Source organism: Phragmites australis, chromosome 20 (assembly GCF_958298935.1).
Source record: "Phragmites australis chromosome 20, lpPhrAust1.1, whole genome shotgun sequence".
In the NCBI taxonomy this organism is placed as follows: Eukaryota; Viridiplantae; Streptophyta; class Magnoliopsida; order Poales; family Poaceae; genus Phragmites; species Phragmites australis.
The window spans coordinates 16,773,544-16,786,783 of NC_084940.1; the positions used below are offsets into that span (position 1 = coordinate 16,773,544).

Genomic DNA, 13,240 nt, shown 5'->3' on the forward strand with positions numbered 1-13,240 from the left:
ATGCGAATAGTCGTCCACTGCGAGCGCGACACATACTCAGGCTTGCATGGTGGCCACGAGCTAGCGCTAGGCCGGCTGGACGGGTCAAGAAGCAACATCATGGTGTGGCGGCAACACCGGCCGATTTTGACAATGGCTTTACGACAAAAAAACACTTGCACCTCAAGCAATCAAACGGGGTAGCAAAATGGCACTTTAGTTTGTTTCCTTGTTAAATCCTGCAAAAGCTTTTGAATTACAGGGACCATAGCTCTGATCCGTCAATACAAAGTACCACGAAGTTTCTTCGTAATGCTATGTGTGTATTCAACGTTCTCGAAAAAAGTATAGGAAGTCTCCTATACTTTTTACAAGATCAAAGGTAGCTAGAGCTAACCATGTCATCTCCTCACTGTAAATTATTACTATATAACTTTTGTTTATATTTATCTAGGCTACAATATTTTACTTATGACTTTTGTTTGGGTAGTAGTTGTTAACTTGTCAGAATGATGACTATTAAGGCGAAGTTCATGGTGTAAATCTTTTTTTCATCTTCAGTAAAAATTATATATGGAAATAAAAAAAGAGAGGATACATGACAGCTAGCGGAACTATCAAACAAGCGCACTACACTGGGGAGAGATTGCGCTATTTACTTGGTTGCTGATTCGTCTATACTAAGGGACGTTATAAAGTGAACTTATTTTAATGCTAATCAAGATATATTACCTACTAAATAACCTACTACTTTTCCAAGCAAACATCATTTTGGAATGCAACGACTTTCTCCGTTCTTGTTCAGTAAGTTTCCTTTGTTCAACAAGATTAACTATTCAATACAAATCCATACGTATCTATTCGTTACAGATGCTATCTCCGGCACTCGGCAAAGAAGCTGTCTGACTTAACTACGTCAGAGCGATCATGAAGTTTTTATATCCGACACTCTTGTATCATACATATCTCTTGTAGATATGACTGCTGTTTTTATAAGGAGACTGTGTACTAGAGCATGTCATACGAAAGTTCCACCGATTTGCGCTTAGCAGTGATGTTACAATATAATATAGAGATTTTGGGGGTCCCTCCGATAATTGGAGTGAGAAAGGTTAGCTAATAATTAAGAAAACTTTGATAGTGAAGTAGTGTCTTAAAATTGTCAAGAAAACATGGTTAAGATATATAAATACTTTGTTGAAAAAGCCTATCTTTTTGTTTGTTTCTTGTTGAGTGCGAACTTTGGCTAAACTATAAAATAATAAAACATTGCCTGAGCTATCTTACACTGTACACTAATATTAACCAATGCTCAACTCTTCCGTAGACATGTTCTAACTGTGGTCTTTAAAAAAAAGACATGTTCTAACTGTAACTCTTTATCCAAGTGATATTATCTGAAATTTTAGACTCCAAGCAGGCTTTGAAGATTGGAAAAGAAAATGAACCAACCATAGTAGCAGAAGTATGCCAATTTTGTTTTGGAATTAATGGGTATGCGCTGTAAGCTCAAACAGTTTTTGGCCATCTATCTTCAGTTGACAGGTAACTTTTTTTTGTTTTTGTTTTTTTTTTTGTCAAGCATACAACTTTGATTAGAAATGTGATGTATCAAGCATAGTCAAGATCGATTGCGCCAAAAGGGTAGCTCCAAATGCCTCAACTTCAAATACCTTGATTTCAGAAAGAATTAGTTTTTGTCGTGCCCATCTCTTTCACTCTCTTTGGATTGGGACGACACAGAGGATACAAATCAATCACTAACAACAGGCAGCACATAACAGTTGTGATGACTGATGAGGTAACAGCTAGGTCCCAGTTTCGATAAGCTCAACCCACCAAATTAAATGAAAGTGCAAACAACGGCGGAAAAAAGATCTTGTTTTGTTTCTGTATGTATGTAATCCCTTGGAGTGATAAGAGAGAGAGATACTTGACCTGTGCTGTGTTCAGATTACCAATAATTAAAAAAAAAAACGAAAGTGCCAACAGAGTCTAAAAGATTTTCTTCTGTTTCTGTATATGTGTAATCAGCTTAGAGATAGAAGAAAAATAGGGAAAGAGAGAGAGCCTTGACCTGTGTTGTGCGGAAACAATCAAACTACTAATAATCAAATCAAATGTGTCGAAACGTCTGCCGCACTACCACCGACCGGACCCTACCAGCCACTAGCATGACGCTGAGCTTCCTGGAGTACCAGCCAGCTTCACCATGAGTTGGCCATTTGGCACAGTGCGATTCACAAATATCAGTAGCCGTGCACTGTTGGCTGATTGATTGTTTGTTTGCTCTATTTTGCTAAGCTCTGTCTCTCTCTCTGTCTCTCTAGAGCCTTCTTTTCTGCTTCCTTTGAACACCCCCCCCCCTCCCCTCTCTTTGCCTATAAATAAGGTCATAATATCTTCTTTCCTATAACTCGTAGTAAGAGCTTGCAGCAGGTCATCTTGCATCATCAATCTCACAAGCCATTCTCCAAGTACAGTCTTGTACTACTGTGCTGAACGGTCAAGGCAAGAGCCTGTGAGAAATTTTTCTGGAAGAAAGATGGTGAAGGTTGGTGTTGCTGAGCATGTCTTCTTGCTCATAAGGCCTCATCTTGTTGTAGGATTAGTGTTTTTCCCTTGCTTGATTTGTGTATCTGAATGTGTTTGTTCTTAATTTGTTCGGTTCCTTTCTCGTTGCAGCAAAAGATTGTGCTCAAGTTGCCCTTGGACGATGAGAGGAAGAGGAGGAAGGCCTTCAAGGCTGCTGTTGGCATGAACGGTAAAATCAAAGAATCACTGCAAATCAGCAGCTCAGTTTAATTAGGCTCAAGTAGTTGAACAGAATAATTAATTCAGTTTCTTAAGTCTCAAATTCTGACAAGATCGGATGTGTGAACTCTGCAGGTGTGACATCCGCAACGATGGAGGGCGACAAGATCATCGTGGTCGGCTCCGGCGTCGACCCAATCGCACTGACGACCATGCTCCGGCGTGGCCTGGGCCACGCCGAGCTGCTCAGCGTCACGTCCGGCGACGACAAGAAGAAGGGCGACTTCTACGGTGGCGGCATGAGCTATGGTGGTGGCAGCGGCATGGGCCATGGTGGCGGCAAGGAGGGCAACGAGAGCGGCGGCGGCAAGGACAAGGGCTACGGCCAGCACCAAGCAGTGGCGCCGGTCTCGTACCCCGCCTACCAGCAGTACAACGCCGTGCCGTCGTACCCCGTCTACCCCTACCCGCCTTACCCGCCGCAAGAACAGGATCCTGGATGCAGCATCATGTAATCTGAATGTCCGAAAGAAACCGTGCAAGTTGATCTGTGCAGAATCTGGAGATTAACCTGGGTTCAGGCCGAGATTATGCATGGCTTGAACAGTACAAGCCTAGATGATCCAAGAGATGCTGGCTGTGAGCATCATCAACGGTGTCAGTGTGAATTAATATGTACAGGGTTGATCAGCAAAGGTGGCCATGCAGGATTCATACTAGAGTTCTTGTGAGGGGAGAGGAGGACCGGAAGAAGGATTAAAAGGCGGAGCTGCTGCAGAAGCACAGCTGTATGTAGATGATGATCCTAGTGCAAGCTGCAGCAGCAGAGTTTTCTTTTGATTAATTTTCTCTTTTGTGGGTAAAATAAAGTAGTAATGTTTTATTTAAAGGAAAAAAAAGGGAAAGTAGAAAGCATTTGTACGATATTTATGTGTTTGTTTGGTTTATCTATGTGCTGTGCATACCTGTGACCTTTCTTATCTTCTGCATTTGATCTGGTATTTTGTCGACCAAAGCTCAGAACACATTGGTACTGTGTTTGTGCCTATTTACTCCTCCATGTTAATTTTACAGCCCCTCAATTCGTACGGATGGTTAAAATATCCATATTTTTGTTACCTTTTTAGCCTTCAATAATGATGTAACCATCGTCATTTTGCTCCTCGCTCTATATATAAAAGGTATCAACCGGCCTGGATCCCTCTAATGTTTGGATGTTCGGAGTCAGGCGGACCTGAGTTGTGGCCTACAAGACCGCCAGTGACGAAAACTAGGAAGACGCAATGGCGAGGAAAGGTTTGCTAGCCACCTGCCAGCTTTAGGCCAGTTAGCCGTTTTAAACAGATACTTAAAAATTTATTCTTTATAGTATTTCTATTATAATATCTTCTAATACTGTTATAGTATACTCTATTTTTTTTATCTTCAGTAGCTACTCTATTGTATTGCTTCTATTATTCTCTTCTTTTCTTTAAACCCACATTCATTCTTTATCAATAGTATTACGGACTCCTCTTTTCATCTATAAATTTATTGTTCCTTCCTCCCTCCCTCCCGATTCACGTCCGCATTCTTGTACCACGAGAAACAGGCTCCGCTGGACGCTGGATGCAGCCGTTGGCAATCGGCCTTTTCCCTGTAGCACTTGAAAAACGCATCCGCTGGAGTTGGGCTCAGAAGAATTTGAAGAGATTTGGGGAATGTTTTTGCCAAACTGATTTTAATTTGTACCAAAGTTGTTAATCAACTATTTTCACCAATCCTGTTAGCAGCAAGAAAAACCCATCTTTCATACATATCCAGTGGAGAATTGCACTAGGACTCATGCTCAAATCCATGTATCCAACTGCCTAAAACTTACTTCAAATAAGCACACCTTAAGCCTTATTTTCATCATAATACTGTACCAGAACAGTATAGCACTAGTATTAATAGATAGAAACATTATAAAGTGTACGATCGAATATGCGCAAAATACCCAATCAGAGGAGGTGAATGATTGCGGGAACCAAATTAAAGATTAACTCACCTAAATCAAAACTCGATTAAATTCGGTATTCCATTTGAAACAGAATGCACAAGCTCTAGTTAAAACGATGTAGAGAAAGATCTACTGGTCCGATTGCTCTCAAATTTGGTCAGTAGAAACTAGATTAAAATACGAAACTAACGCAACATGTATCGAGTAAATCGGATATGTGGATCAAAAGTTATTTCTGGTCGAAGAAGACAATGTCAACCAGTATCGAGTAGATCAAAACTTAGTCGAGTTGACAAAAAACTACTCGAGAACAAACCAAATTCACTCGAAATTTTCTCAGATCAAACACTAGACATTCTAGCAAGATTTTGGATGGATTAAATCAAGATGAAACTTCATACACATAAAATGAACTGAAAACTAAAACCGAGCATGCAGAATATAGAACAGAGAGAAAATTTCGAATTAGCAACTCATCAACTTACGAAACTTGATTTTCATTGCATATATGAGTTTACAAGATGCCTCTCCAAAACATCTAACAAGGATTTTCACGAAATCCCAAAACAGCTCTCTCCCGAGTTTATCTATCTCTCTGCTATCTTGTTCTGTGAACTATTGCCCAATACAACAGACCTCTCTATTTATAGAGTAGCCACACACACAAACGTGATCGAATTGAACTAGAACTCCCTGTCGTATTCAATCTGATCTCTATTCTCCTATAATCATAAGAGGACAAATAATTTCCGCTAATTAATCTAATTGGCCAACTACTCTTACGTAATCATACATGCACATCTCTCATGCACACATGCATATACGTAACCAACTCAGAGTCCGTCTCTGACACTAATTCTTGTCTCAAGTCCAGCCACCACACAATTCCCTCATGCCTACTCCGATTTGAACACGAATTAGTCTTCATGTCTTCTCATGATCAGATCGCCTCCTGTGTCCATTGCGAAGCCTTGTCTCCATATGCATTGTTTTCTTAGCTTGAACGTCCCGCCTGACATCCTCGATCACCACGACCTCAGTTCCTCCTTGAACTTAGTTCGTCAATCCGTCATTAATCACGTTCACCTTCGAGCAACACCTGCACATGAATCAAACAACAATCGAGTACGAGCACAAGCTCTTCCTGACTTGACTCAAGATCAGTTCACGCAACACCACACAAACTCCAAGCAAAACCAACACGCTAACATAAGCATATCCAACTAATGATAACGCATCAAACCAACTATGCTATCCAAGCATATCTTAGCAACTCATAAACATCAACCAAATGTTATTATGCTAAATCACTTTGCTCTGCCAATTTTATCAATCAAACCAATTTTTCATCATATGATCTCATAATCTCCCTCTTGATGAAAACATTAGCAACCCTCATGTGAACATTGGCAATCTTTTAACAAGTATGATTTGATTTTAAAATCAAACGCAAAGTGAAATCAAAAGAAAAAAAAATCCTTTGAAGAAAAAAATTAAAAAAATTTCTCTCCCCCTTTGAAGCAAAACTGAGCAACTTTCTTTCCCTCTTTGGCAATGATTTCATAAAAAATTCAAAAGAGAGAATCAAATCTTGTTATTTCAATCATTTTAATAAGCATCGGAATTCATCCACACATATAACAAATACTCGACCAAGCCACACTATCAAGAATACTTGCACCAACCCCTCTACACATGTAAAAATATAGTGTGAGCATACCTTATCAAGTATAATTAATGATTTATTTGTAAGGCATGGTCTCCCAATCTGAATCACTCAAATCCTCAATTTATATGCTATCAAAAACATGAATATCAAAAGTATTTCATTGTTTTGATTAAAAAGACATATAACAAGATGCCAAAATTGATGTCAAGAACTTCTCATATTCTTTTGTAAGGAATTATATGCATCATCAGTCTTATTCTATCCAACCATGCCAAGTCTATGTCAAAAAGACAATCAAAAGCTTAAGACAATGATTTTGGTCATACACGACTTCTTCCAAATTCATATCAAAGTGCAATGATAAGCAGTCTCAAAAAAAGAAGTGCGGTGGTGCATACTTCCTTGATCTTTTGTCTATCGACTATTATTCAGCACTTTTTCATTTCTTTGATTCTTTCACATATAGCATTTTCTATCAAAGATAAAAACAATCAAGAGAGTTTAACCATGACAAAATTTAATTCAAGTTGTCATTCGATTTAAAAAGTCATGACAAAAACTACATTGTTACACATATAGATATGAAAGTGCAAAAACTCCTATGTAGCATACACACTGGCTTCAAAAGTCATGTATGTATCAGATATGATGCTCATCATATTTCATTGGTTTCTTGTTTTTATAAACTTCAACAAGTTCCAAAGATATAAGAACTCCCCCTCAAAATAATCCCAAATGATGAATAACACCAAGTTCTCCTCGAAGAAAAGTAAATCGAGAAGAATCCAAAGATTTTATGAAAATGTCTACCAATTGGTGTTCAATATTCACATGGAGAAGTTCAATGTTTCTTGTTTCAACATTGTCTCTAAGAAAATGAAATCTGATGTTAATGTGTTTAGCCCGAGAATGTTGCACAGGATTTTTAGCAATACTTATAGCACTAGTGTTATCACAAAAAAGTGGAACACTCTCTAAATTAACTCCATAATCTTTAAGTGTAGCAACTATCTAAAGAGTTTGTGAACAACAACTAGCAACAGCTACATATTCAGATTCAACAGTAGATTGTACAACAGAGGACTGTTTCTTAGATGACCATGCAACAAGAGAATTACCCAAGAAATGACATGTACTAGATGTACTTCTTCTATCAATTCTACAACCTTCAAAATCAGCATCAGAAAAAGCTCTTAAGCTAATAGATGAAGAAGCATAAATTCAAATGCCAAAATCTTGAGTTCCATGAAGATATCTTAGAATCCGTTTGGCAGCTTGTTGATGTGAAACATATGGAGAAGCTTGAAATCGTGCACACAAGCATACATCAAATTGTATGTCTGGCCTTGAAGCAGTGAGATAGAAAAGTGATCCAATCATACTTTTATATTCTTTTTGATCAACTGGTTCACCATCTTCATCAGGATTAAGTGTCGTTGTTGCTCCAATAGATGTCATGATCGGCTTGCTATTTTTCATCTCAAAACGTACTTTGATGAACAAAAGTACCTTCTTTAGTTTGTTTGACTTGAAGTCTGAATAAGTACATTAGTTCACCCATCATACTTATCTCAAATTCCCTGCTCATCATTTCTGAAAACTGGACCGTGTGACTCGCTCATGCAAATCTCCAATTATCTGATCAGGTGGATGACTTCGCTGAATGTGCAAAGGAGCTGTCACTCGAGAAGCAATCTCTTCTTCTCCTTCAATACGTACAGATGATGTGGTAGCTTAAGGATGTCCAACTGTAGTTGAAGTGATCGAAGGTGTCAAGGGATCTACAACTGATTGTATCATCGGAATTAAAATCTCATCCTCATCCATAAAAATGCTCTCAAACTCTCCCTGAATATATGTACCTGTACCTACATCACTTGATCTAGTTCCAGGACTAGTCTCATCAAAAGTAACCTTACAGGTTTTAACAAGTTTATTAGTCTCCAAAACAAGCACTCAATAGCCACGAGTATGAGCGGGATATCCAAGAAAAATACCATATGTTGATCTGGACTCAATTTATCCAAATTTCCAGATTTCAGCACAAAGCACTTGGAGCCGAAAACTCGAAAGTGAGATACACTAGGCCTATATCCAAACCGTAGCTCATATGAAGTTTTACCTAATTTAGATCTTAAGAAAACACAGTTTGAAACATAACAAGCAGTAGATATAGCTTCAACCCAAAATTTTCTAGGAGTAGAAAATTCATCTAACATGGTCCTAGCCATTTCGACCAGAGTTCTATTCTTCCTTTCAACTACACCATTTTGTTGAGGAACTCTAGGTGATGAAAATTGATGTTCAATACCTTTCTCAGCACAAAAGTGATCAAAAGAAGAATTCTTAAATTCTGTTCCATTATCACTTCTAATTGCTCTCAAAGATCCTGGGAGATCAACAAACAATCTAAGAACTAAATTTCTAAAATAACTAAAAGCTTCATCCTTAGATGCCATGAAGTAAACCCAATAATTCTAGAGTAGTTATCAACAATAATAAGCACATAGCATTTACCTCCAAAAGATTGTATTCTAGAAGGACCAACAGTATCAAGGTGTAAAAGTTGATCGGGTGCATTTTTCATAACCATGGTAATAGGTAGATGTGAACCTGAATGCATTTTATCGTGTCTACAAGAAGATTAAACTAACTCGCTATCACCCTTAAGCTTAGGCAAGGCATGAATAAGATCTAAACTGCTAGCTCAAGTGAGATGATCTATACCAACATGACCAAGTCTATAATGCCAATAGAATAAATCTTTAGAAACATTAGCAACAAGACATCTAAGCTTAGAAGAAGGTGATGCATCAAAATCAGCCTTAAAAACTCTTCCAAAACGTGAGATTCTAAACACCAGATCACCTGTAGCATCTAATACTTTACATTCAGTTTTCTTAAAGCGCACCTCAAGGTCTTCATCAATCATTTGTGAGACAAAACGCATGTTAAATTTCAAGTTTTTGACCAAAGCAACATCCTTGAACATAAACCTATCATTTACCTACACTATACCTTTGCAATAACTGAGGTCGAAGAAGCATCTCCAAAAGTAACACTTTCAGCACGAGATGCACATAAAAGGGAGGAGAACCAATTTTTATCACTGGGCATATAACATGAGCATCCGGAATCGACCAACCAAATATTCTCCTTCCTTGCTCGAGAAGCCTACAAGGAAACAGAAGATGTCGAGACCTTAGTATTGGGGTTGGTAAGAAAGCTTTTAGGAATCCAGTACTTAGTCACTCGACCAACAACACGAGTAGGCAAAACACGAGTAGCCTGAGTAGACTTAACTCGAGAAGCTCGAGTGAGTTCAACTCGAGAAGCACGAGTAGAAAACGGTGATGAATGTTTCACCTGAGGCACAAAATGAGGTGACACAACCTCACGAGGGATAAAACGTGTATTTCGCAAATTAGACCTAGCCTTAGACTTTTCTTTCTTTTGCTGTTTAGCTAGTCTAAAGCAAAAATATACTAAATATCCATCTCTACCACAATGAGGCAAGTGTACTTAACTCGACGTATGGATTTTGAAGAAGAAGCAACATTTGCATTCATTGTAGAGGATAAAAATCCAGCAAACTTAAAAACAACCTTGTTAGGTTCAGATTCAGCAAGAGTTTTAAATTTACCATAGCCAAGAGTTCTAACAATAGTGGGTGCATTTATCTTAGAACGAGCGTAGGGATCAAAACCTAAATCTTGTTTACATGTACTTGACTTAGATGAATTTAAAATCAGGTTCAGATTTTTCTTTCCCTTAGAAAAATATTCTAAAGTTCCTTTAAAGTAATCAACCTATTTAGAAAGAGTTGAGCACTTATCACAAGCAACACTCATGGGTTTCTTTTGTTTACGATAGTTAGATCATGAAAGAACCTCATGAATAATCATATCATTAGCTATTTGAGAAACTTTAGTATTAGCATCATGCAAATTCAATTCCACAATTGAGCAATTAAAATAGGAAATTGAATCATGCAAATCAGACGTTGAACAACTTGCATTTTTAACATGTTTGCAATTCAACACAACAAGTTTTTTTATTTTTCTCAGTTTCTTCTCTAAGTTTCTCAAGAGTAGAAACATGAACATCTCTAAGAGAAGTGAGCTCAGAATAAATTAAGTCACATGACTTGCAAGCATCATCATCAGGTATTAAAGTCTTAAGTCTTGCAATTTCATAATTAAGTGATTCAATTAAAATATCATGTTTCTTAATTTTCTTGTTACGTTTCTCTAAGAGTATACCAAGACGAACAACAACATTAGATAAATCATCATAAGTAAGTAATACCTCATTACCGTCATTGTCAAATTCATCCTCGGTTGAGCTTTCTTTGTTGCTTGCCATGAGACACAATCCAGTTAAATCACGCAATGTCTTGCTCTTAGATGTTATGTCATCCTCGCTACTTTCTGAATCAACATCACTCATGTTGACTTGTTCGAGCGCTGAAAGAACTCGATGCACAACCTTGTGGTTAAGAAAGCTCTTTTTCTTCTTGTTGTTGAATGATCGCTTTTTTTTCTCATTCTCCTCTTTTGATGCTTTATATGCAAGCTTAGGACTATTGGAACGAATGCGGTTGAGATCACCACATTCATAGCATCTTTGAGGACCTCCACTTCCTTTCTTCCTCATATGCACATTCTGCAATGCTTTAGAGAATCGAGTGAAAAGTAGTGCTAAATCTTCTTCAGGAATCAACTCAAGTTGATCATCAGTTAGTGAAGATATAGAAGATAATGAAAAACTTGAAGAAGAAGATTTAATATGAGACATGCTGGGTTGAGAGATCAAAGCAATTGATTTATCAACATTCTTCCTAGCAAAAACATCTAGCTCATGAGTTTTTAATTTAGAATAAAGTACATCTAATGTAAGTGAGCTCATGACAGTAGATTCTCTAATAGATGCAACTTTCATCGCCCGCACTGACATATCTAAAGCTCCTAGTAATTGGCGTGCATTCTCAGCATTAGTATATGTAATATTAACAACACACAAATTACTAAGGATTTTATTAAATCAAGCAAAGAAATCATCTAGTGACTCACCAGGCTTCATATCAAAATGCATGTAATCTTTCTTAAATAAATCTTAACGTACCTCTTTAATAGTATTTGAACCTTCATGATAATCACATAGTGCTTTCCATACCTCTACGCCGATTTGAGATGTATTACTCGATCGAAGTCGCTCCTTCCCAAGCCTTGGATGATCAAGTTCCTTACCTTGCTGTTCGCCTCAACATGAGACATGTTCTGTGCCGTCACTTAATTATTCTCAGGGACCACATATAGCTTGTAGACCTTTTTCCAAATTACAAAGCCTTGTGCTTGAATATAGGCCTCCATATTCGCCTTCCAGAACTGAAAGTCAACTCCATCGAAAACACAAGGTTTTGTGGAATACCTATCTAAAGCCATGTTTCTAATTACCGATTAAGGTCAATTAGAAAGGATTAAGGCTCTAATACCAATTGTAGGATCCAATATGCGCAAAATACCCAATCAGAGGGGGGGGGGGTTGAATGATTGCGGAAACCAAATTCAAAGGCTAACTCACCCAAATCAAAACTCGATTAAACTCAGTATTCCACTTGAAACAGAATGCACAAGCTCTAGTAAAAGCGATGTAGAGAAAGATCTACTGGTCAGATTGCTCTCAAATTTGGTCAGTAGAAACTAGATTCAAATACAAAACCAACCCAACATGTATCAAATAAATCAGATATGTGGATCAAAAATTATTCCTGATTGAAGCAGACTGTGTCAACCAGTATCGAGTAGATCAAAACTTAGTCGAGTTGACAAAAAGCTACTCGAGAACAAACCAAATCCACTCGAAATTTTCTCAAATCAAACACTAGATATTTTAGCAAGGTTTTGGATGGATTAAACCAAGATGAAAATTCATCTACACATGAAATGAATTGAAAACCAAAACCGAGCATGCATAATATAGAATAGAGAGAAAATTTTGAATCAGCAACTCATCAACTTACGAAACTTGATTTTCATTGCATAGATGAGTTCACAAGAAGCCTTTCCAAAGCATCCAACAAGGGTTTCCACGAAATCCCAAAATAGCTCTCTGTCGAGTTTCTCTATCTTTCTGCTGCGTTGTTCTGCGTGCTATTGCCCAATACAACAGACATCTCTATTTATAGAATAGCCACATGCATAAACGTGACTGAATCGAACTACAACTCCCTTTCGTATTCAATCTGGTCTCTATCCACCTCTAGTCACAAGAGGACAAACACCTTCCGCTAATTAGTCTAATTAGCCAACTACTCTTACGTAATCATGCATGCACACATGCATATACGTAACCAACTCAGAGTCTGTCTCTGACACTAACTCTTGTCTCAAGTCCAGCCACCACACAACTTCCTCGTGCCTACTCCGACTTGAATAAAAATTAGTCTTCATGTCCTATCATGATTAGATCGCCTCCTGCGTCCATCGTGAAGCCTTGTCTCCGTACGCATTATTTTCTCAGCTCGAACATCCCACATGACATCCTTGATCACCATGATCTCAGTTCCTCCTGAACCTAGTTGCTGAACCTCAGTTCCTCCCTGAACTTAGTTCATCAATCCATCATCGACCACGTTCGCCTTCGAGCAACACCTGCATATGAATCAAACAACAACCGAGTACGAGCACAAGTCCTTCCCGACTTGACTCAAGACCAGTTCACGCAACACCATGCAAACACCAAGCAAAACCAATACGCTAACATAAGCATACCCAACTAATGATAACGCATCAAACCAACTATACTATCCAAGCATATCTTAGTAACTCATAAACATCAACCAAATGCCATTATGC

The 13,240-nt window shown here is 38.1% G+C and overlaps 1 protein-coding gene across 1 annotated transcript; it reads left to right on the forward strand.

Annotated features, from left to right (window-relative positions):
• Positions 1-2,369: 2,369 nt before the first annotated feature.
• On the forward strand, positions 2,370-3,659 carry LOC133902439 (disease resistance protein RGA5-like). Its single transcript, XM_062344027.1, has 3 exons — positions 2,370-2,533; positions 2,665-2,743; positions 2,869-3,659. Exons 1-3 carry the CDS (start codon positions 2,525-2,527, stop codon positions 3,246-3,248), a joined length of 468 nt encoding a protein of 155 aa, XP_062200011.1. The 5' UTR covers positions 2,370-2,524; the 3' UTR covers positions 3,249-3,659.
• Positions 3,660-13,240: the final 9,581 nt, after the last annotated feature.